General features: G+C 40.0%; 1 protein-coding gene across 1 annotated transcript; it reads right to left on the bottom strand.

Annotated features, from left to right (window-relative positions):
• Positions 1-1,146: 1,146 nt before the first annotated feature.
• Positions 1,147-26,196, bottom strand: acap1 (ArfGAP with coiled-coil, ankyrin repeat and PH domains 1). Its single transcript, XM_074662229.1, has 23 exons — positions 25,613-26,196; positions 21,104-21,161; positions 19,235-19,354; positions 17,652-17,705; positions 17,427-17,485; positions 15,671-15,854; positions 15,040-15,084; positions 14,777-14,872; positions 10,968-11,042; positions 10,764-10,876; positions 10,631-10,682; positions 10,442-10,542; positions 10,142-10,253; positions 9,772-9,989; positions 9,625-9,694; positions 9,369-9,463; positions 7,176-7,369; positions 6,980-7,027; positions 6,672-6,847; positions 6,110-6,219; positions 3,105-3,215; positions 2,969-3,027; positions 1,147-1,749 (listed from the first exon to the last, which is right to left on the bottom strand). Exons 1-23 carry the CDS (start codon positions 25,663-25,665, stop codon positions 1,652-1,654), a joined length of 2,301 nt encoding a protein of 766 aa, XP_074518330.1. The 5' UTR covers positions 25,666-26,196; the 3' UTR covers positions 1,147-1,651.

The raw sequence follows: 26,196 nt of genomic DNA on the forward strand, positions 1-26,196 counted from the left end.
CCGGCTCGTTTCGCACAAAGAATTCACTGTTTGGAGGGTTCGTCCCCTCTGAAGTCAACACCAGCTGAGCGATGACTGAACATGTGACAGGCAGCCAGGGGTAACGGTGTGTAAGTGTGTGTGTGAGTGTGTGCATGCTTGAAGGTTGCATGTTTTGTAATTTCACTGCAAAAACAAAAATCAAAGCAAGTCGTGCAGTCATTTTTGAACAAAAATCATCTCACTGTATTCAACACGAGTCCAGAAAAGTGTCTTGGTTCAATACATAAAAGATAAAAAATGACACCTGAGTTAAAAAAAAAAAAAAAACATTTGCCACTGTGGTTGGAAAAATTAGCTTGTTTAGTTTCGTGTATAAGGAAACTAAACAAGCTAATTTTTCTGACTCCATTGGTCAATTTTTTTTACTTCTTACAAATAAATCCAAACTAGGGATGGGTATTGGAAACTACTCTTAACTACCTTTAACTACTTTCTGTTAAGAAATGATCAGAAATGGTTTGAGCCATCCATCTTACATTGAGGGCATGTTGCCACCGTAGACTGAGTGGACAGCATGGCTCCACTTTTTACAACTGTATGGTTACGAAGCTGAAATACCCCCTCATTTAATGTTTTCCTTGTATATTTTACTATCCCTGAAAAACATGCAGAACAGCAGCTGTCAATGATCATTAAACGTGAGAAAACCCTTTTTTTAAGCTCTTATAACTAAAGAAAAATAAACTTTTCTGAAATAAGAGGACTTCAGTTCAATGCAGCAAAATAATATCCTTATGTCACCACAGCAAATGGATGTGAAAAACATTTCAACGAGGTGTATTTATTATTTTTTAAGTTTGACCACAGTTCATTTGTAGAGAAGAGGATCAGGGCCACAAAAGTCAATTTTTTTATCAATATTTTTCTAAGAAAAACTTTCAATTTCCGAGATTAAATTCAGGATATTTACTTTATTCTCAGAACTCTCTGACTGAGAAAAAAAAAACACAATTCAGACTTGAACCTCTGAATTCCGACTTTAATCTCAGAGACTGAAAAAAAAATCTGAATTTTGACTTTGATCGCAAAATTCTGACTTTTTATTATTTTTTTTTTTTAGAAAAAAATTGTAGTAAAAAAATTTGACTTGTCTTTTCAGTGGCCTTAATTCTCTTTCCTACATCTGGGATCACTGGGGAGATGGAGCTTTTGACCTATGCTGCAGCCAGCCACCAGGGGGAGCAGTTTTAGAGCTAATTGAGATGATGTCCATTTTTTTTTTTTTTTAACAGTCAGTGATTATGGGCTATGGACTTGTCTGTCAGCATCAGAAGTCCCAAGACAACTGCAGAGAGATCGAAGCAGCAACACCACCAACATGTTAAAAGATTTGATGACAAACGGCATCAAAGACCAAAAGTATCATGTCACATTCATTGACTTAAAAACTCAATAAAACATTGACACAGAAAACCTGTAATTGATGACAGCATTAGAATCAATAAAACTTATCAGTACTCATCCCTAATTCAGACATCATTTTTGTGTTGAAATATCTTGAAATAGGACATTTTCTGGCTCATACTGGGTCCAATAAAACCATCTTCATTCAAAATAAAACAAAAAAACTTGCTTAAATTTCAGTTTTTGCAGCGAGATTGACAGCTGGTTAAGTTTTGGGGTCGGCACTGCGGCGTTTGAGCTTTTCAGGGTTGTTTGAAGCCATGTGTGAAAAGTCTCTGAAGATGTCGTGGTACGTTTCATCACCTGGAAAAAAAGAAAAAGACAAAGAAAAACATGAGCTTTACATTTTTTAAAAGCTGAAGAAACACTTAAAAATTGTTGCGGTCTTTTATGCTATAATTTAACGGGAGGACGGTTTTAATGGCTGCAAAATCCAACAACTCTTCCTTCAAGCAAGAAGCATGCAACTCTTACTATCACACACACACATTAAGGCATGCACATGCACTTTACCTCTGAGTTTGCAGTAGGTGGCACACTGCACAAGCAGATGAGAGACCAGCCGGACATCTCAGCAGGGCGAAAGGCAAAGGAGACACACACACACACACACACACACACGATGAGAAAGCACAGCACATGAAATACTGACCAGCAGCAGACAAAAGCATCACGTTTCCATTCCCTCATGAGTGTAAACCAAGCAAAGGAGCCTCGTTGTCATGAAAGAATGGATGGCAGCATAAAAAAGGAGCAAATGAAACCCACTAAACTCAAGCTGGAGGGCATTTTGACCTGACTGACAGCATGAAATACTTAGAAGTACAAATAAACACGGACGTCTAACAACACCTAATAGGTCACAGCTCAGACTGAGTCACTATTCACAGAATAGCTCATGAGAATCAAACCAAACACTGAGAATTCAGCTTAAAAAGACGTGGAATAAAGCTGTACAAAGTGTGTATAAAAATGCCACGTATATACAATCTGTCAGTGACAAACAGCGAGCCTGAAAAGGTTTAAAACTAGAGAAACCCACATGCTCTGAGAAGATCTCGTGAGTTTCAAAGTGCAGCATTTTTTGCATCAAAGTGCTACAAAGACTGTCTCTCACATACCGTCCCTTCTTTGTTTCAAAATATCGACTCGTTGTCGTGTTTCTGTCATACCCTGTTTTAGTTTACAAGGTCTAAACGCTCTCTCAAGGAAAGCAGTTTTCCATTTCGTAATCCTAGGAATGATGACGCACGTTTCCTCGGCCCACATGTGTGGAAGGATAATCTCTCCGCAGATGCTGCAGATAAACATCACATGATTTCTAAAAGCCGCGTCACTAACATCTTCTCTTGTTCAGATTTTCTTGGGATAATTTTATTCTGTTCCCATAATTAATCGCCCTGTCCTCCCAGAGCCCAGCCGCTGATATGGTTCTTTATAGCTTGAAGGCTCTTCCTCGTGTGGCCCAGTCCACCTCCTGTCCCGCCCCCTAAACCCCCAGATCCCTGCCCCCCCGTTTGACCTGATGGGCCAAAAGCGTCCATTTCCCGCATCTCCTTGTTCATCTTGGCGATCCGCAGCCTGGAAAACAGAAAATCGTTAGAGATACCGCCACGAGTACGACAACACTGTGAGGTTTGTCAGGCTCAGGCACTCACAAAGTGACGATGTCTGCGTTGGCGTTGTCCACCGAGATCGTTATTGGGTCTTTCTGGTTCTTGTCTTTGGCGTTGTAGTCTGCACCTCGCTTTAGGAACAGACAAACCAACCTGGGGCGACAAAGAAAAGAGTAAAAAAACATGACTCATTGATACACAAAACGCATTTTCATTGCAAGAACTATGTCCCATATTATGTAAAAATCACTTTATTAAGTCTTTTAGTGAAATTTGTGGGTCTTTGGCTTTCCTCCCAGCCCACAAAATGTGATATTTAATGACAAAACCTGTACTTCGTAGTGCTTGTGATAAAGTTAGAGAGCCATGACTGCTCTGTTTTTGGCTGTAAACAGCCACATAGTTCCATGCACAAGCTTCCCATCTCGGAAGAAGACAAGACTAAGTGGCTAGAGTTCATTTATCAAGGAAATGTTCTAGCTACACTCAGTAAAACTGTGCATGTGTGTGCTAGTCACTTCATGGCTGACTGCTTTTCCAACTTTAGACAGTCCAACAGAGGGCTAGTGAATAGACTGGTCCTGAATCCAGGCACATTACCAACCATCCACCAACAAACCTGGGACCCTGGAAATGTGAGTATTTTAAATGCTGTGTGCTGTGGAGCAGATGTAAGAGCTTTTCCTCAGCCCCCCCCCCCCCCCCCCCCCCCTGTCCCTGTGTTAGCTTCAGGATGCTAACTTTAGCTGCTGTTAGCCTGTTGTTTTAGCCTGTAAAGTTACGGTAAACAAGCTTCGCTGTTTTCTAAACATTGTGCACTCGGAGCTCGTGGCCCCGTTCTCAGTGACGCTGAAGAGCGTGGCGGTATCAGCGGTGGCTCATTTACATATGAAGGCCACGCCCACTAAATCAGAGCGTTCTGAACAGAGGGGCCATGAGAGCCTGGAAACAATGCTGCTGTGCTTGATTTATTGGCTTTTTGGACCAAAACATGTTACTACCATTTCATGAAGACATCAATGAGCCATATTAAACTGCAGAAAAGGAGCAGAATATGGGACCTTTAACCCTTTATGACCTACCATGCCACGTCTGCAAGAGCATATATCAATACAACCATTATACCCCAAACCTTAATCAAACATTTCGACACTAACTAAAAAGTGCACAAAACCATAAAAAAATGAAAAACTGGCACATCTTTTTCTAAATTGAGAAATGTTATGGCTAAATGTAAAAGACATGATAACTTGTATTTAGCGTTAAAAGCAATTTGAAGAACTGCACACATTACTGTTGAAAACACAATACAAAATGAAAAGAATGAGTGATATACAGTGTCTAGTTTCAAACCAACCAAAATTTAATATGCTATCGTAAAAATCTTTAATAAATTTGCTGATGTCTTTCCTCTAACGTCTGCAACCAGATTCTGGTTTGATGAGATAACGTCCTCGACTTTCTAATAGGCAGTGAAATAATATCTTCTGTGACCTCTCTGACATATAAACACTCCGGGTCAATCTGACAAACATTACTAACTCTTATAAAGCTACAAAGACTGAAACCAATAAATCACGTCAGCAGTACAAAGACGCTTAGAGATAAAAAACGTCCTGACGCCGAGCTCTAAAGTCGTAATTTTGTGATTCCAGAGACTCTTTTGTATTTTGTATCAATTCATTACCTCCTTAGTGCTGAGATGTCTGACCACACACTACACGGTGCTGTCGTTAGAGGAGACAGAGTGCATCTATTTGGCTTCGTAAATGGTCCTGGGCACCGGGCCAGAGGCGTTAAGTAGATTTTCTTTGAGTATGTGTATAAAGTACTGTCTTTATATTTCCTGCACTTCCAATCCTCCTCGAGGACTCCACCTTAGCCAGGGTCTAACTCAGTTACAGTGATTCTGTTTGCTCACGGTGGTGTATCTTTTTATCACACAATAAGTATCTGTTCTTTCTTAATCTGATGGTTTATGTCTGTTTGATTACACATCCTTTGGTTACTTTGTGGTATTTTATCACCACACAGGAATTTCTGAAGTATAAAGTCTGTTTTATATGTGTGAGTGAGTGTGTGTGTTTAACTATCCATCACAATGAGGACCATTAAAAAATCTAAGGACATTTAGATGGATCCTTACTTGAGTTTACAGTAATGGCCTCAAAAATATGTTCATAAGTTTCTCTTTAAGTTGCAGAAATCTTTAGGAAATGATAATAAAAGTGCAATATTTTGTGTGTGTGAGTGAGTGTTCATAATACGCATCATTATGAGGACCAAAGTGTTTTTGCAGTCAACTTTGGTTCATGTCTTCTCCTTTTTTTAGGTCATCAAAGCAGACAATTTAGATGATTTTTTTTTCAAATATATTTCATAAAATTGTGAGAGATGGTGTGTTTGTCTCATTAAACTTTAGAAAAGTTGAAAAAAAATTACCAAGATGAGAAAAAAAAGATAACATTGGATGAGTGTGTGAGTAAGTGTTTATGCATAGCAATTATTGAGAGGAATAAAGACTGTACTTACTTTTTAAAAGTTTTCTTTTTTTTAAATAGACTTTGTGTCCTTTCTTTTTATGTCACAATACAGACATTTCCAATTTAAGATGAGTCTGTTTTGTATGTTTGTGCATTTGTGTGTGAGACGGTGTGCTTGTTTATCTATCGTTCTGAGGACCATCTGTTGAGTTAGGACATTAAGGCTGATTATACAATTATTTTTATGTTATCTATAGGCTTTTCTTAAGGTTTCAAAGATGTAAAAAAAAAAAAAAAAAAAAAAAAAAAAAACTTCAAAATTATATCAAAAAAGTATGACATTATATGTGTGTGAGTTAGTGTCCCCACATAGCCTTCATTGTGAGGACCAAAGACAAATTTCAAAATTGGGAGTAAGGACCATTTTGCAAAGCGGGGACATTTGGCCTGGTCTGAACTTTCATGTTACAGTAAATGCTTCCAAAGGCTTTTCACAAGCTGCTTACTTCAGAAAATAAATGTATGTTTAAGTGTGTATAAGTGTGTGTATGTAGTAAGTCTTACCCAGTGTGACCCAGGATAGTGGCGTGGTGGAGTGGTCCCCTCCCGTTGCTGTCTGCCTGGTTGACGTTTGCTCCATTTTGCAGCAGGAACTCGCAGGCGGCCAGCGCGTTCTGGTGAGGAAACAAAAACACAAAACACTTTTATATCCAGGAAATGTAAAGATTTTGTCAATGCTAACGTCTTGTCCGAATAGGTTAGCATAAGAGGGCTAAAGGTGCGAAGGTGTTTCCCCAAACTCAAGAAATTCAGAGAAATTAACGCATATTTTACAAAACCTGAGCACTAAAAAAAGGGGAAATCTATTTGATACAATATTTGAAACTGATGTTGATGTACAATGAAGCACAGACTGCTGAGGGCATGTTTACGGTTCATCCTCTTGGGACCTTGAACACTACTTTATTGAGATATCTAACCATTCCTATTTCAACCCTCCCCCAAAGGTAAAAATATAACCAGTTTAGGATGCTAGAGATCATTTAAAGATCACTGAATAATCATGGTGTATCCTTTTGGGATCTGCTCTGTCTACACATAAAGATAGTGATGAATTTCTCCTCACAGCTGAGACGGCCTGAATGAGAGGTGTGCTCGATTCTTCAGCCACGTTGACCCAGTTGACGTCCGCTCCATGCGCCAAAGCGTCGGCCATGACAGGGAAATTCTGCAGAGCTGCTGAGCGGTAGAGTAACGCTCCGGGGTGAAGACCACTGAGATCTTCCTCTTCCTCGTCCAGAGCTAAGAAAAACAAAGGCAAGACATTTTTTTTCTGTCCTTTTTTGAAAACAGTTTCAGTGTGACCATCAGTGACGAACACATGGCAAATGGTGCTGTCAGGTTAAACGTGGGCAGCATTTTGTCATTTCTCACCGTTGTGACTGCTTGTGTTGTTCTTCTGGATGTCACTGGGGGTCAACCCTAAGGAAAGAAGCACAAGTTTTCTGTTTTATCCTGCTACAACACGCCTTCAGCTGGATCACACGCCTAAGGGTTGTGTGTGTCATTTTGTTGACACAACAACTTTGCAAAAAGCTAACTTTTCTGATTTCAGAGGCTCTGTGTTTACCCGTGACTCGAGGCAGAGTGGCTCGGTTCGGTTTGGGTTTGAGCGGTGGTCGCTGCACAGTCCGTTCCTGCGTGGTTGCTCGGTTCCTCCTGGCGCTGGATCGCCTCAGCGGGGGGTTCCTGCCGGTTTCAGGAAGCTTTTGGATAAACTTCTTTTCCACATACTTTGAACGAATCCATGACTCTTTGTCTCCTCTGAGGGACAGAAACAAAAACATGAAAAGAGGGAAAAAATGAACGAGTACATGTAAAATTGTCAAAACTTTGTACAAAACAAAACAACATAGAAAAAAACAGAAAGTGAGATTCTGCACTGCATTTTCAGGATGTTTCTTGTTTTCAGTTTGACTCAACAGCTTGCTTGCACAGCTGTGAGACAAGAATGCTAACACATGCCCCCGAGGTGCAGAGTGGCTTTTAATTAAGCCATAAATTTAAATAAAACAAGCTCTGGTTCGACCTTAAATGCCTCATGAGCCCTCGTCTTAGACACCCATCTTTTACTAAACAGCTGAAAGAAAACGACCTAAAAGGGAAAGGAAGGCTGAGACAAAACTGAAACGTCATGCTGCACAAAACAGACAGCCTCGGCTTCCTGAGGACGCATCAGTCACGCTGTTAACCATGTGTGTCGTGTACCTGTTACACTTCCTGCCCGCTGTGACACAACACAGAGAGAAGAGGAAGTTGAAAAATAAGTTTGGAGAGTTTTGAAGCTTGCTGATATAATCATGTGTAAACCGCAGAGATATTTACAGGTGCTACACTTCAACGTGTTGTCAACACAAACAAGCTTCTGGAGAGTTCTGAGGAAGGAGGGTCGATTAAGGCAAAGTAGAAAGTGAGATTTTTATGTTTAACTTGGTAAAAAAAAATAAAGGTAGAGTCCTATGATTACCGCTTCATGTAATGACATCAGAGTAACAGTAGGGGGAGATAAAGAGTGTTGATTGAGAGAAAATCTCAATGAAGACATAAGGATTGAGATTTTAAAGTATTTTAATTAACTAGCTTAAATTTTGCGATCACATCATAGTTTTTTTTGCATTGGCAGACTTTATATTCATTTTCACTTTTTCTTTTTTTTTTTCCTTCAGATGGAGTTAAATGGCAAAGGAAACATGTGAAAGTTGCACTTTCAGGTTGAATCTGGGGCTTTAAAGCAACCAAAATCCTATCAGTGTTAGACAGTTTTGTTTCGAAAGTCCACGTCTTCCTGATTCTTTATATTAAGTGTAAGAAGTCATGATGATGTCATAGGTATCACAGTTTTTACCACTGTTAATATAAAGTGAACACAGTCTTGTGTTATTCAAAGTAGAGCCAAAAAGAAAAGTCTTTAAATGTTGAAAAGGGACGACTCCACTGGCTTGATTGAAAGACACTACTCAGCACACCCTGGTCTTATAATGAGGCCAAACAGGAAGTGTTAAAACTGCAGTTCCCTGAGTGTCCACTTGAGGTTGGTCGCTGAAGCACCAGAGACCAGAAACTTGTTCAAGAAGCCAATCTTTATGGCAGAAATAACCCTTTTTTTAGACCTTGTTCAAAACAGGTTTGGGTCCTAAGGTCATGGCTGGATTGACTGACAGGTGGGAACACTGTAGCTGTTAGCAATGATGCTAAAGCTTCAACTTCTTCTTTGTTATTCTGAGTTACCCTTGTTTTCAGGTCATTATTTTGAGGATAGAGCAGGAAACACAGGAAGAGTGAGGAGTGAAATCAGCTGAACCGCTTGACACCTCCCACCTCTGGGTCCTTACATCAATCTAGGTTGACCAAAGCTAGGCTGAGTCAGCATTTCTAACATGGCATCCCCAAACAATGGATTTAGAAAAAAAAAAAAAAAAGGGATGTCACAACCTCTATTTTAACATGGGAGCTAATGGGATCTCCTTGGCTTTAAGAGCAAGCCTCTAGTGGATACTTTGGGAACTGCAGTTTCTGACGATTTTAGCATTGGATTTCTATTTTAACACCAAAGGATGCTGTTTTTTTCAATTTCGGTCCCAAATTAAAAAATAAGAAAAAAAGGACATCAATTATTTTCTTTAATTAAAAATTGAAGCTGTACCCCACAGAGTGATGTCATCATGGCCATACCCATCTCTTATTTACAGTCGATCATTTCCAGCATGATTTAAACATCAAGTCTAAAGTTAGTTTAGCTTTAGTTTTCGTGTATTATCAGTACCTGGGACTGGAGGGGTGTGGCTTCTTTATGGTGATCTCATCAATCCGCGCCTCGTAGATCCTGTTGATTACCGTGTTTCCCAATTCACACATCAGCTACAAACAAACAAACGGAGAAACAGGAACAATGAGAATCTGTTTGCTGCTTTATTTGGAGTGTTCAATTAAAGTGAGCATTATATAAAAGATTACATAATCCCCACGCTCAGTGGAGCTCTTTGTTATGGTGATAATGAGGCTGTTAAAGGTGAAATTACCTTAATGAGCTCAGGCTCCCAGGAGTCCAGAGTGAGGGAGCGCACTTTGGAGAAATGGACTCCCAGGCTCCTGTTAAACAAGGAGAAAACATTTAAGTGAACTCTTCATACAAGTGTGTGTGTCAGCTTGTGTGTGTGTGTGTGTACCTGTGTATCCCAGAGCAGGTGATACACAGCGTGATTCCCAGGTTGATGGAGGCCCAATCAGGACCGGGCTCCCCGCAGTCGCAGCACTGCCGATTCCCTGGTATGGCCTGAACTTCTTCTAGAGCCTTACAGCCGGTGTTCTCCTGGTCACCTCCTCCTCCTCCTCCTCCTCCGCCGCCTACCATCATGCTCGCCGACATGGAGCTGCATCGCTGTCTCTGAAAACACAGAGAAATACAGAAATTAAGAATCACAACATACAGGATGACAAGTTTTATGGTGTCTCCTTGGATTCAAACTCCGTCTGAAACATGCAGATCAAAGATAAAAAGTGTGTGTGTAACTTTCAGTGTGTGTGTGTGTGTCTCACTGGGCTGTGTGGATCCTCTCTGTGCTCCTGGAAGGCTGAGGCGATGCTGTTTTGGACGGCGCTGATCCATGCTTGCTGCTGCCTTTCAGAGTCTGCCTGCAACAAACAACACCTACACACACACACACACACACACACACACACACACACACGGCTAAGTTAATGATGGTGACACTTATCCCCTTATACCACCATCACCAAAACATGCATGTGTGAAAGGAGAAGTTTGTTTGCTCACACACACACACACACACACACACACACACACACACACACACACACACACACACACACACTCACTTTGACGGGGAGACCACTTCAAAGCAGAACCGTCTCTCGTTTTCGTAGCTGGGCTTCACCGTGCACAGGCGCAAGTCCTCAACCACAACCGTGGGCTGGTCCTGTGAGAGTCACAGACACACTTTCATTTTACAAAATCTTCTTCTCTACATTTTCAAAGTGGAAAAGCAGTCAAATCCTTGAAATCACCTTGAATTTCTTTTGATACACCAGCTGATTTTTCTGGATGGAAAACCAACGTCTGTGGTGAAAAGAAGAAATAAGAGACATGAAGTGAAGCACAGAAACGCCAACAGTGGGCACTCAGAGGGTTAACTTTTACCTGCTCCACGTCTTGAAGGCATTGCTGGCTCTCTTGTAGAGGTATCCCTCCATTGCTATCCCGTTTGCAGCATCTGCATTAAAATCCATGATGGAGTCATCGTAGGAAACGTCCTGGAAATGTCAGAGAAGTCTCATAAATGACTATGGATTAAAAATTCAATGTCTCAAGGATATAAAATGTTGATTTTTGTGGATGTGTGACCTTTTTCTTGATTGCAGCATGTCTCTGCTCCATGTCCCTTTTCTCCCTGGCAGAGTTTAGGACAAACTGTGTGTGCTGTAATGACAAAAAAAAGCAAATTTTCTAATATGCGCTACAGTTTAGGTGTAAAGAAGTACAAATAATGGATGGAGGTTTGCAGGCTGTTTTTTATTTAACCCTATGACTATGTACGACTGACTGGCAATGTGAGACCATAGACTGTCTATTGAGTGGACAACGTGGCTCCGCCATTTATCATTGTACGGTTTTGAAGCCAAAATACCCCCGTCACAGGCGCAGCCATTGGCAGCAGTTGACTGTGAGGGATTCTGGGAAAATCTGAGTGGAGCTGGGTGACAAAAATAATAATTATTTTTGTCTTTCGAGAATCTAATAACTTCTTGACTCTACCTCCCGACATATTTTACAATCCCCGAAAAAAATGCACAAGAACGGCAGCTGTCAATCATCCTTAAACTTTACGTAAAACCTTGTTTTTAACCTCTTATAACTAATGAAAACGAAACTCTTCAGAAAAAAGAGGACTTGAATACAAGACAGCCAAATGATATCTTCAAATCACTACAACAATCAGACCTAAGAAACATTTCTACGAGGAGTATTAATTTTTTAAAGTTTGACCACAGCCCATCTTGAATGACTGGAGAGCCAGATTTTTTGACCTATACTGCAGCCAGCCACCAGGGGGAGCAGTTCTTGTGGTGACCTCACTCCGAGCCAAGCAAGATGACCTCCATTTTTTTATTACAGTCTATCTGTTTGTGTGTGACCCGTGCAGGTATGTAAACATTAAAGAGGGGGTACTGTTCTTCTTTTTTCTGGTAGTAGTTGTACAAGATCTCAAAAAATACCAATTTTTCTCACACAACTGTTTTTAAAAAGCCTTTTTTCAGCCTCTGACTGAAACATGTTTCCTTAGCTACTGTCTCTTTAAGGCTCCCCGCTCCACAAACCCCCTTCACTCTGATTGGCCAGAGTGTTTGAGCAGTTTACAGATGAATTTTCTGATTACTTCAAAATACAAATAGTAGCAGTTAAAAAAATTGAACACATTTAGTTCGAACATCCAGGATTTTTACTTTACATCCACCTTTAAAATATTGGTAAACAGAATACCCCCTCTTTAATACTTACAGATCCTAAACAGCATGAAAGTTATAGAAATGTCTATTAATACTGAAAAAGGGATAAAACTAAGGACTGGAAACTGTCATCAACACAATACAAAAACAATTCATCAAATCTTTCACTTCTGCTTGGATACATTTTGCATTTTTCCTTCAACTCTGACATATTTTCCTCTGTGGAAAAGACAGAAACAGTGAGACAAGAACAAGTTCGAGGTGGTTTATCACTCCTACAGACTCCAGGAAACAGAACTTAGGAAGAGCTGAACCCTTTTCCTGCATCCTGTGCCAAACTGAGGAACATTACGTTTTTTTTTTCTTGTAGAAAGCATGTTTGGTGTTTCACTCCTCACTGTCTCTCAATCATCTGCCGTTTCTTGCTCCTATCATTTCCTGTTGAAACAGGAAGAGCCTTGTTGTGGTATGATTTAGCAAGTGAACGTTGACAAATTCATTTCCTGTTTTAAATTCTTAAGATAAGCCAGAAAAAAAAGAAAAGACAAGAAAAATAGCAGTGCTGGTCTTTTTGGTTGACTATGCAGACGTTTCTGCAAAGTTTCCAGTTTGGACTGCTGGGGGACTAACACTCCTACACACACACATAGACACACACGCATACACACACATGCACAGCCGTTTGAAATATTTCCTGTTGTCGCTCACTTTTTCCTGTCACGATGAAGTGTGATGTCATCTTGTGACTTGCCTTTTCTGATGCCAACAAATCATGTGATGCAATCAACCCACCCAAAAACATTTTGTCTCAGCACATCAGAGACATTTTTCAACATATGTTTAAGATTTCTTTCAAATAAGTGTAGACTTTTAAAAACAACTTCCTGTCTCATAAAATCTGACTTACTTTTTTAATGTTTATTTAAAAAAGCTAAATGAGACAGGATATTAATGCCCTTGTTACTCCTTGTTCACAACATGAAACAAACAGAGGTGTAACATTGAGGCACAGTAACTCTGCAGCTCTGCAATAAAGGTCACTAAGGTGTAATGGCGTCACTGTAGACACTTCCGACAGGATCGTGAGCACTGTGTGTGTCAAACTGTAACGTCTGGTGATGAAAATGAAGCCAATTGGAAAGTGCAAAAAGCTGCAGTTCCTCAAGTGTCCACTTGAGTCTGATATCAAAAGCCAAGGAATCCCCATTTGGTCCTATGATAGACCTCCAATTTTGATAGAAAAGTTTATTTCAGTTGATTGAAAGTTTGGTTGTGGCAGAATTTCCAATATCAGGCTACAAACATCTAAAAAAAAATGGATGATGCAACATTAAGATGTTTATTTGTGTTCGCTTGTGCTCTTTGTTTACACTTTGAACCTCTGGGGCTTCTGTGGTCCAATGTCAATCAAAGCCTAGCTTTATTATAAATACAATGTACTTAAATGCTAACCATCCGTTTGTCAAGATAAAATGTACACTCCAAATAAAAATCGTAAAAAAATGGTAGCAACACTAATTTAGCAGAAGTATGGTTTAATACATTTTGGTATAAATTTATATGTAAACGTATGGTTTCTCCTTTCTACAGTTTCATTTTCAAGACGCTTTTGTCCAAAGTAAAGTACAACACAAGCAAGAATTTGAAACTAGTAATCTTGCTCATATTCAAAAAGTTAAAACCCTTTATATGCATTTTTGCAAGCTAGCACGTACATTCTCAATTCTTAGCAATGCTAAAAAGCATACTGAGTATCTTAACTTGAGAATCGGCAGTGATTTTTTTTCATTGTTCAAACAACTTCTTTTTTCATTTCATTTCAAACTTTGAAAATTTAAATCTAGTTGCAGGATTTTAAGCTAAACAGAACATTTTGGTTAATTTGCTTAACAATGGTCTTGTATTTCTTTTCCTTTTGTTTTAGGCCTTTATAACCAAACATGTTATGTATTTTCTTTTGTTTTTAATCGTAATTTAAAACTTAATGATTACATTTTTGGCTGCCTATTTTACAACTGTCCGGGGACTGCAGCTGCTGTTAGCTGTAGAGGCTAAAGCAGCCTGTTTTATAGTATAGTGAATTAAAGGGGACTGTCCAAGAAACAATAAACTAAACCAAACTAAACTAAAGAATCAGACAAGTACACCAATGCAAGTTTCAGGTCTAAAAGCTAACCTTGGTGCCAAGAAAGTGATGAGCCTAGCTTAGCCAAAAGTCTGGAAAGAGGTGTAAACAGCTAGCTGGATGTTTTTCAAAATGTAAAAATGATATTAAAATTCTTACTTTACAGACTTAGTAATGTAGGTTATTTATATTTCAAAAGCAGGCTGGGCTAACTGTTTGCTACTACTTTCACTTGTTTCACAAACAAGCTAGTCTTGTATTGTGTTAGCTGGGTGGTTAGCATACAGACTCAAGTATGGTATCTTTTTAGCCTTTTATCTGACATCAAAATCACTTGCCCAATGAAAAGAAGTATATCTTATTCTTTTTAATTCTTTAGACTTACTTGTTTACCTTTTTAGACATTTCCAGAGCACCCACACAAAGCTAACACCAGGCTAACTGTCTCTTTATCCTTAACCCAAATTAGCACAGCTACATCTGTCATCAGTCTCTGTGCTCCTGTTACTCCACATGATTGCCAGAACAAATACAATTTGAACAAAGCAAATAAGATCAATCAGCAGCAAACAAGCTTTTACCTCCTCGTTCAGCTTGCGTCGATACTCGTCCAACTCTGACAGCGACTGGTGGCCATGTTGGAAGAACTGAGCCTGAGCCTCCATCAGCGACAGCACCTGACAGGATAAATGAAAAGTCATTTAAAGCAGCGCTTTCACAATCTCTTTAATAATCCTGAGATTCTCCATTAAAACAACTTTTTCAGAAAATCCATTAGAAGTCATAGACGGCACAGTTAATTGAAATAACAAAATAAACTCAAAGTAGGTCAACATGAACTCACTGCCATCACAATGTCTGTTTTCTTCTTGGCCTCAATGACGTTAATCTGAAAAACAAGGAAGCAGCGGTTGGAGATAGTGCTCATTTCTCCACAAACCAAGAAAACAAAACTCAGAGGCCACTGGCCAAAATATGGGAGCCACAACCGCCAGACTGATGAGAAGGCCTGAAGCAAACCTGTTTCAGTCAAAACAGAGGAAGCTCAGCAGAAAGCAGACACTTTGCTCCTCCATCCTGTTTTAAAACACTGACTGGTTTTCCATTCATCTTTTTTCCATTAATGATTTGAGAAGTGTGTGCTGTGGTTTTTGTCCCTCTAGACTTATTGTCTTTGGTCTTTGTCTCTTTTATCATTTATGAAGTCTGGGTTGTAATGGAGTCTGTGGAGGCTCTTTTATTTAAAAAGGAGTGTTGAAGACATAAAATCAGAGGTAAAAAAAAGAACAGCAGATCAATCCCAAAAATAGAAACTTAACTAACGTTCATTTCAAAAGAAGATGAAACACAGATCAGTGCAGAACATATACAGAGCTAACTATAGAGTTGTAAACATTGTTGGATCAACAGATTCAGTCTATAAATACAGCTACAGGGGTGAGATGACAGCTGCTTCATCCATTTGTTCTTCTCACCTCCAGGACATAATCGAGGGCCTCAGACCGAAAAGTCCTCCGTGCATTGAGCAGAGCGTTACTAGCCTCCTCCACTTCATGCTGTTTCCCCCTCGGAGCCTGAGCGTTCTTCGCCAGCGCCCCCTCCAGGCACTCGCTGCCACGCTCAAACTCCTTACGTACTTCCTTAAAACGACGAACATCTCTGGAAGACAGAATACAGGCGTTATATTCTTGCTTGTATGAGTATTTTACTTTCGGTAAATTCACAAAACTAAGCCAGTACTTGTGTCTTGGGCACGCAACCTAACCACTAGGTCATACAGGTGCCCCAGTATTTAAATTAAAGGTCCCATATTATGCAAATTCACTTTGCTAAGTCTTTTAGTGAAATTTGTGGGTCTTTGTCTTTCCTCCCAGCCCACAAAATGTGATATTTAATGACAAAACCTGTACTTAGTAGTGCTTGTGAATGTAAAATCCTGACCTAAAACGAGCTGTTTGGATTTGGGGAATTTGCCGATGTCAGCGATTCCCTTTTTTGACCAATCAGGAGCAAGTCTGACCTGATTGGTCCACCAGAGCAGATACCCCCGAACCCCCTCCTCGCCCACTCCCCTCCCGGCTGCTGGAGAGGAGGAGAATGCCAAAGTTGAAGAGCCATCACTGCTCTGTTTTGGGCTGTAAACAGCCACACAGTTCCATGCACAAGCTTCTCATCTCAGAAGAAGACAAGACTAAGTGGCTAGAGTTCATTTATCAAGGAAATGTGCCAGCTACACTCGGTGAAACTGTGCATGTGTGTGCTAGTCACTTCATGGCCGACTGCTTTTCTAACTTTGGACAGTCCAACAGAGGGCTAGCGAATAGACTGGTCCTAAATCCAGGCACATTACCAACCATCTGCCAACAAACCTCAGACCCTGGAAATGTGAGTATTTTAAATGCTGTGTGCTGTGGAGCAGATGGAAGAGCTTTTCCTCAGTGTCCCTCCTGTCTCCGTGTTAGCTTCAGGATGCTAACTTTAGCTGCAGTTATCCTGTTGTTTTAGCCTGTAACGTTACGGTAAACAAGCTTCGCTGTTTTCTAAACATTGTGCACTTGGAGCTTGTGGCGCCGCTCTCAGTGATGCGAAAGAGTGGGACGGTATCAGCTGCAGCTCATTTACATATGAAGGTCACGCCCACTAAATCAGACCGTTCTGAACAGAGGGGCTATGAGAGCCTGGAAATAATGCTGCTGTGCTTGGTTTATTGGCTTTGTGGACCAAAACATGTTACTACCATTTCATGAAGACATCAATGATCCATATTAAACTGCAGAAAAGGAGCAGAATATGGGACATTCGGAGTCAGTTTATTGGGCTTTTTATGCCTTTAATCAGACAGAGTCACTTGCGCAAGGGTGAACCTCATGGAGGCGCCCCTTGACAAATGTTTTTTAAACACTGGTCCAGTCTAAGGGAAAAATTACACACTAGCAGCACTGGAACAAAGCTCCACCCCTTTTCAGTTTGTAGTCTAGCGATGAGGTGTTAACATGTTGCATTCAGGAGGTGGGAGTCAGCAGTGAATGCGGTTGCTGCAGTGTCATGTTGTATGGATGTGTAGGTGTTCCTCTCTTAGCATTAGCACTGTTACCATCATGATAAGCCTCTGATAATTTCCATAAGCTGAAGACAGGTTGGGTGACTCAGCCTGATGCAGGTAGCTGAGTGAAGGAACCACACTCATTATAAGGCACCAACAAGGAAGCCTGCAAAAAACAGCTCACTCACTCTTTCACAAAGTTTTGCAGCTTCGTCTTGACTGACTTCTGTGTGGTCTCAATCACTTCCTTAAAGGGGAAAAAAGACAGAGACAGATCTATCACAGTCAGATAACTGGTAAATGTCACAGTGTTCGACAGCGTGCTGCAGCCTTGTTCGACCACATACTGCGTCAGATAAGAGCTGTGACTGTGAATGAGGTTGACATACAAAAAGACGGGCAGACACACTCACCCCCTGTGCATCCAGGATGATAGACAGCTTCTTGGAAAATTTCTCCAAACACTCCTGCAGGTCACACACATCAGACTGCAGTTATAATTTAACATTATTGTAGACTTTGAGTCCAACATTTGCCCCAATTTTGACTCTGTTTTTGTTCTCCACCACTTCCAATTTGGATTATTGCCCTCTCTAGCTGCTAAATACACCACGAGCTGTTAATAAGGCTAGCTCATTGGTTGTAGCAGTTGCAACAGGGAGAGATCAAAACTGAAACTTTGAACCTTGGATCTTAACGCACTCTATTCCTTCTTCAGGCTTTTGCTGTCCAGGAAAGTTAAAGTTAAATTTTCCCCAGGTTTTCTCACTTCCTCTTTTGAAGTGCATTTGTCAACATAGCTGTCAATCACAGCCCCTTTAATAGACAACAAACTGCAACTCAGAAATGTGAGTTTGAATTTAAATCAGCATGATATGAACTAAATATATTGATAACATGTAAAAAAAAAACATAGACAAGTATTTTGATAATACAGATTATACCATGTCCCAGTTGCCATTGGGAGAGTTTTAAATTTTGGTGTCACTTTTAAGGATCTGTCTTGTCATCCATCTTTTTTGTAGACAGTCTGTGACCAATCAATGAATTACACAACTCTAGTAGCCTCTGGATATATCCAAAGAAGTGATGTCAGGTGATTAAAAAATTAATCAAACTCATTACAGGATTTGTAATTAATTAATTAATCAAATCAATCTCTGTAAGGCCCCCAATACACAAAGAAGAGAAGATGTTACTGCATCTACAGAAGTAAATTAAGTTTTCCTGCAAGGGGTGGAAGGGTCTGGTGGAGCTTGTCAATCAAAATCCTGCTTGTAAACTACTGTGGGTGAGAGCTCGGCTCTCTTTGGATGAGAGCTCAGCATAGATATGTGGAGAAGATGTGAGATGACAGAGGCATAGAGAGATGCTGTAAGTCAGAAAAGTTCAGACAGCTCACGCTCCAACTGAGGATGTGTCACGATAGATGAACGTGATCAAAAAAATTTATATATATATTTTGTATGTTTTTTTGGATCGAAAACAGGAAGAGAGGCATAAAAGAAGAGAGTCCACTTTTTTAATGTAGTTTTGGTGTTTACACAGTCAAAGACAACAATGTTATTTGGGTCTTGAAAGATCTTTGAAAATGCTCTTGCAGTCAATGAGTTAATCACGTTGATTTTTATAAAACATTAATTTGGGGTGTAATTAATTAATCAAATTAACTCAGTAAAGTGACAGCCCTAATCAAAAGTTATACCAATACTCAGAGTGGCAGTTAAACAGTGTTGATACAGCAGGCGCCCCATGTACAGAAGTTAAAGTCATTGTCACACTGGTGTCAGGACTGATTTCCTCACTCTCGTCCTCATCATTCCCCTTCAGTCTCTCTTGAGTTATCCAATCTTTCTAAATAATTTTGATGTATATAGTATAAAAAGTGAAACCCACATTCTTTTCTAAGTAGACGTGACATCACCTGGTTAAAAAAAACTACAGGAGTTCATAAATAACTCCCTGATGACCACATCTGCCACAGTGCCCTTCTCACCTCCATCATGTTGTCCCCGGAGCAGTTGTGTCCCAGCTCCCGCAGGCCGTTGATGAAGCTCTTGCTGGTCTGGCAGTAGGCTCTGCCCGCCTCCAGCATGGCCTGGCATTGTTTCACAAGCTGGATGACAAAGACATGCAGTGAAATTCCTCTTGGACGCTCAATGAGGCACACTCCAAATGACAAACTGCCGGTTATAACCAGTATGAATAATTAAACATAATGAGGAGCTACTTCAGGAGTCCACACATCAGGGCAATAAAACAGCCAGAGTTGGACGTTTGTCTAATCCGACGTGTTGAATAAGCCCCCAGCTTCTGTTAAACCTGCTCTGGAGTTCATTAAAATGAACTACAGCCAGAACATTGCTGGAATTTACAGGCTTTGAAAACTGGTTGTTGTATCTTTAAGTCTCATAACAAAATGTCTTAGAAACAAATGAAGAGTTTACACAAGTGTGCCAGTAAAAAAAAAAAAAAACATTTTGGGACTTCAAGACATAAGCTAGCTTTTTAAAATGTATGCTAACACTTACATTTTAGCTACCTAGCATACACTGAGAAACATAGCTCTTCATTTTAAATTATATTTCTGGTTATTTTACAGTGATAAAATTCCTGTGGGCTACTGGTTATTAGTAAGATACGTTACATGTATGGTAACAATTGTCTGTCATGACCTTAGCCTGTGCAGAAAAACATTTTAATTCATATTATTAGCGTTTGTATGGTGATGTATGCTATTAGATGTATGCTTACACTTGCCGTTTACACATCCAAGAATGTACTGGTAAACCTTATTCCTCATTTTAAGTTGTATTTAAGGCTATTTAACAGCCAAAATACACTTGTAAGCTTTTATGTGTTAGTTATGTAACAAACATGCTAACACTTGCCCGTCACTTACCTAGCATGCACTGATAAACATTATAGCTCATTTTCAGTGATATTTCTGGTCAAATGAAAAATAAAAGTGCTTACTTGCTCTTCTTTTAGCTATATTTTTGTTCCCAATTAACCCCTGACTGAGAAATTTGTTAACTTCAGACCAACCAGTAGCTAACACAGCTAGCTAGCAGAATGTAGCGCAGAGTAGAGTGTTATTTTGAGAGTTGAGTTTTGGAACCAACACAGTAAAGTTAGCATGTATTAAGCTGATATTATGAGCATAACAGAAACCAGATGCAACCAAAATATGCTAACATGGCTTAAAACGTTACCTTAGCATGCTATCATAACATGGCTCAAAGGTAAGACAGGGACATTTTGACTGAGTTCAGCTAAAGAGCAACATCCTTCTTTTGCTTTAGGGCAAATACAACTGAGCAGTGCAGAGGGGTTTAAACCTTGTTAGTCAAGATTTTCCAAATCCCTTCATCTCCCTGCTACCACACACACACACACACACACACACACACACTGCTAAGTAAAATAAACTCAAGGGCTTTGTCTACGGCTGTTTAACAAATTTCCACATCTACTGTTTCTAAAACACTTTGCTGAGTGAAACAGCATTTTCAGGTTATTCATGACATGGAGGAACAGAGAAGCTGCATGTGGTCTTATCACCTGAGCAGATCTGAAACTAAAGCGATAAATAAGAAACAGCCATTATTGTTTCAAAGCAGAACATATACTAAGTACTCACAGTAGGAAAATACTAAAGGGAACCAGTGCTTGTAGCTACTTCCTGCTTACTTCAGGTAAGAAAAACCTCATTAATCAACACCCACCTCGACTCAAAAACAACTTTTTGTTTGTGAGCTAGTTTATTTTTGTGTGTATTGGAGAGAACATTGGTCTTGGAAAGTAGAGCAGTGACTCAGCGTGATATTTACTGTGTGTGTAAGTGTTGGTGCATGTCTCTCACCTTGTCCAATCGTGTCTCGAGCTCACTCACATCGGTTTGGACCACTTCAATCTCGGCTCTGCAAGACACGAAATACACACAGAGGCTAAAGGTCAAAGGTCATCTTGAACATATTCACTGGAACACTTACTAGAGATGGAGATTAGCATATCATGTTTTGGAGAAAAGTTTCATTTAAGTGAAAGGCAGTACACATTAAACAATAATGTAGACTTTGATGTTTGCAAAAGCAAACAATAATTACTTGTTCGGTTTTCAAATTCAATCGCTGATTAACTAACCAGTCTAGAGGTAAGGAACACACAGAAAACAGTCGAACCTGAGCAGAATGTACTGTTACTACTATACTAATGGAATAATCCGTCAGGTGTGGGTAAACAACGTCAGGTTAATTTGCAAAGTGCGGCTAAGGTTAGTAGTGCTAGTTCCAACAGTTCTTGGAAGTGGTTATGTGCCAGTTTAACCAAATACAGCAACAACTCTATCCCCTTTTCTGGAGCAAAATACTGCCTAACTTAACTTTTTATGATTACATTTTAGGCTGCCTATTTTACAACTTGCTGGGGACTACAGCTGGAAATTAGCAGTACAGGCTAAAGCTGCCTCTTTTACTGCATAGTGAATTAAAGGGGACTGTCCATGAAGCAATAAACGAATAAGCTAAAAACTAAAACTAACAGGGTGCTGGTGTAGCCTAGCAGCATGAGGCTAGTCTTCAAGGGTGTGGCCTGGGTTCAAATCCGACCTTTTCTGTACGTCACTTCTTGCTCTAACCCTGTTTCCTGCTCTATCCACTGTCCTGTCCTCTTAGGTCTTAAAGGCCAAAAAGTAGATTTTAAAAAAAATAGACTGATACTGCTAACACACTGTCATCTGTACTTGTTTACATCCAGGTAGTAGACAGGCTGAGCCAATGGAAATTTTATGAAACATCAAATTTTTTCTCATTACTTCCAGCCTAGGACGGGGACTTAGGATGGGTACCTTTCACATTTGAAATGATACGGTACCAATTCCCTGTACCTTGCAATCAGTATTGGTATCGGTACTCAATGGTACCAATTTTCTGTACTTTTGTGTGTTTATGTGGTGATAAATATTTATTTGTTCAATAATAAAATCACAGTGGATAATCGCCTACTCTTCCACTTCCTCATCAAAACATGGTACCGATTGATTCTACATAAGTTGGTACTCGGTACTACAGACAGAATTCAGTTGGTAACTATAAAAGTACCTAATTTGGTACCGATCCCTAACAGGACAAACATTTTTGCCACATGGTCAACGGGCTATGGCTAGGGATGTCCTGATCACAGTTTTTGCTCCCAAACCGATTCTGATTTTTTTATTTTGAGTATCTGCCGATCCCAATATTTCCCGATCCGATCTTTCAGCAATGCATTAAGAAAAAAGAAAAGAAAAAAAACTCCTACAAGATGTCCTGTGATTTTTTTAATTTAATTCAAATGAAGGTATCATTCCAGCCAACATGGATATAGCTTTTTTCTCCACTTAGTGCAGCATTGGATCAACAAAATAAAAATAAAGCTTCTCAGTGGTGCACCACAAGATTACCTTGTATGTGTGTGACAATAAGGTGACAATTTCTTGTTTGGAATTTCGTTGTAATTGTTATAATGACAAATAAAGTTTGATACAAAAATGAATGATGATGTGCTATTATACTCATTTTAATTAAAAACAAGAAATAAGGCCCCAGGTTTTTTCCCCGATTCCCTCTCCCCCGATCTTTCTTACATTTCAGACCCATGCTGTACAAAAAGACCAAAGAGTTTCTACATTTTGAGAAATAAAAGAAAAGAAACAGTGTTACCGAAGAGGAAAATAATAGAGCTGATGGCAAATCAACAGAGCTGAGGTGTACTGTAGCACTAATATTGCATGACCAGGCTTCTTACAGCTCTGAAAGCAAACGTGCAGCCTGCCACTTGCTCAGTAATGTATTAATACACTTTGTTCTGAAGACAAAAAAACAGCCTCAAAAATCTCTCACACGTGCACAAAGCTGTCTTGTGCATGGCTATCTTTTTGGTTTTGGGCCTCACAGTAAGTGTCGTTCGTCTCTGCTCAGACTAACAGTTCAACCATGTGGTTTCCGCTGCCTTCCACCAACAGTACAGAGAGACAGAAAGACAGACAGAGAAGGAGAGACAGAGACAGAGGAGAGGAAGAGAGAAGAGACTGAGTGGAGGAAGACAAGCGGAGGATCTGAACAGAGAGCAACTGTTTGTGTTTTCTGTGTTTGTTTGTGTCCGAGGTCGTGTCCTTTTTGAAACACGACCAAATGACAAGTCAGCTAAGGAGACGATAAAAAAAAAAAAACTCAACAGGGGGCTAAAGTATTTTTTCATTAAAGAGGAATGCACTTTTTCATTTTTATCTGAATTAATGTCGCATTTTCCAGTCCGCAGGCCAGAACGCCAGAAAGTAAATGAAGACAGAGTTGAAACTGAGTTTCCGCCGTGGTTCTCCCCGCAGAAACACACTTCCTGTCTCTCCTGCTGATCACCTCAGAACATCTCGCTTCTCTTCCTGTTGCCCTCCCACCTTGCTGTTACCAAGTAACCAGAGGCAGCACATTTGAGAGACAGTTATTTATCTTCTGCTCTGTTTTTCTTCTTGCTCTTGTCTTGTTTTTGTTTTATTTATGGAGGGGACGATGCATAGTGAGCAGGTTGTTAGACTACAACCCTGACAGGGTGAGCAGGAGCCTATCCACTACCACAGCCCAGACACTTTACCCTATCTTATACATTATTTAATTATTTAAGAATGAAAAATTAGTCTCCAGAGTCTAAAGAAAGGATATGTTCTTCGTAGCAGCTGTGAGCTATCAAGTAATAACAGACCATAGCTGGGAAGAACTGACCAATCAGAATCAAGCCTCAAACAGCCATATTAATAACATGGGATTACTTGACCCTTCTTCTTTCCTTCCTCTGCTCTGCAGCCTACCACAAGACCTCAGCGCTGTTGCTGCTACTACTCAGACTTTCCACAGACCTCATAAAGTCAAACAGAGAGGGAGCAAAAAGAGAGACGGAGGGATTTGAAATATGCCAAATCAGCTGGTAGGGATGACACCAGCGGCTGTGACTCAGGCAGGAGGCCAAAAACTGTCCGGGGCACACCCAAGTCCTGCCATGCTTCTATCTCCAGCTGCTTGCAAAACCAATTTAACCACACTTCCCTTTTGATTAGCACACCACATGTTGACTTTATGTTGAAAGAAAAATGATGGAAGAGTCCGTCTCAGTGGCAGTAGCAACCTGACAGCATGGTTTGTAACTTTAAAGGCTTTTAAAGAAGTCTTCATGGGCTTCTCAGTGAACTTTAGCTGCAAACATAGCTTAGTGAATTACTTCTTACTTTCTCAGGCTGACATCTAAGCTTCTTCTAAATTAGTTAAACTCTAAAACACAAATCTTGGATCAGAGTTTCAGCCCCTCAGGCCTGTATGCATCCCTTTTATTGACTCCACTTCTAGTCACATGGCATCCTTTGACCTCAGAGACCCTGACAGACTACTAAAGGGAGACAAAAAGTTATATAACAGCAACATAAGTAGAAGTCTGATTATGTACTTAAACACTTTGAAAGGATATGATAGAATACATTACGTTTCATAATGTAACTTTATGTTATCTTTTGTTATGTTATGTTACCAGGGATGGGGGCGTACTGTTACCAGGTATTGGTATTGGGCCGATACCATCCTTATTTCAAGGTATCTGTACTTATATAGGCTGCAAATCCTCAGCTGAAACTCCAAGTAAAAAAAAATCTTGCATTAAGTCCTCCTCACCAGTAGTTGGCGATGATCTGTCACTGTTAATTACAATTTTACGTCTCAAAAATACTACTGTTATTGGTGAGTACTCAAGAGGGAGTACTTGTACTAGTATTGGTATGAAAAAAAGTGGTATCGAATAATCCTGTATGTTACGATGCCATACGACACAATCCAGCATGATACGATACCATAAATTAAGTTCTGAACGATAGTGTAAGGTACGATATGTTACAATATAATAGGACAACATGTAAAAATTTCATATGTTATGATACCATGACATACCAAACCATAATACCTTATCCTATTTTATAGTAATAAAATTGTAAAATAGGACATGGTAAGTTTCAGTACAGTAAAGTGGTAAACTGGACATAATACAATACAATACGTCATAGAACTATGCGATACGAAACTAAACAAATACGATACCAAGATATTATTTAATGTACTCTTGAGGATATTCGTTTTGACCTAGGCTTTGCTATATTTGACTTCCCCCAACCCACCATCAAATCTTAACTAAAAAAAATGTATTTCACATGTTGCACATTTAAGACAATGCTAAAACTGGAAAATTTAACAAAATGAGTCTATTGCAACCTAAACTTCTGGGGTTAGACTTCAGGAAAGTATTTTTTCTATGCTGCGCTTTTTTCAGTTATTTTCCATTCAGCAGGTGAAACTCTTACCTAAACCTCGGAGAGTCCTTCAAACACTCCTCAAAGTCCAGCTTGACAGTCATCCCGTCGTTAAGTTTGGACTTTCCAGCACTTTTACACTTGATTTCTCTGATTCCTCCCCTCGTACCCTGAAGTGGACAGCGGACCTCAAACGCAACACTAACTCTTCCTCTCGTCTTTTTATTACCGCTTCCCACCGGGAGCTCGACTCATTCTCCTCCTCGGACGGTTTTTCTTTCAGAGGTATGATTTGTATTCCTCCCACAGCTCGTCCTGTTCACTTCTTCTCTCTTTTCAAAGGACACCGTGTGCCTGAACTGAACCTCCTCTGTGACACATCCGAGCCTAAAGGCGACCTGTCACCGCTTCTGCATGAACCCAGGGGGATGTCAGCGGCGTTGATACCATTTTATCCGGGAAATAAAACGCAACAGGTTGTTGAGAGGCTCCTTCAGGGGCTCTTCAGGGTGAAGTCTCCTTATTAAACAGCCTGAGTCGATATTTCCAAATAAGGGAGATCAAATCAGATGGCAGCCGGCAGACTGGATGTTTCTTCCCCAGGGTGCCGACTGTAGTACTACTCTCTCTCTTCT

This window comes from Halichoeres trimaculatus, unplaced genomic scaffold (assembly GCF_033239565.1).
Source record: "Halichoeres trimaculatus isolate MK-OKI-2021-1 unplaced genomic scaffold, fHalTri1.1 fHalTri1_scaffold_22, whole genome shotgun sequence".
Taxonomy (NCBI): Eukaryota; Metazoa; Chordata; class Actinopteri; order Labriformes; family Labridae; genus Halichoeres; species Halichoeres trimaculatus.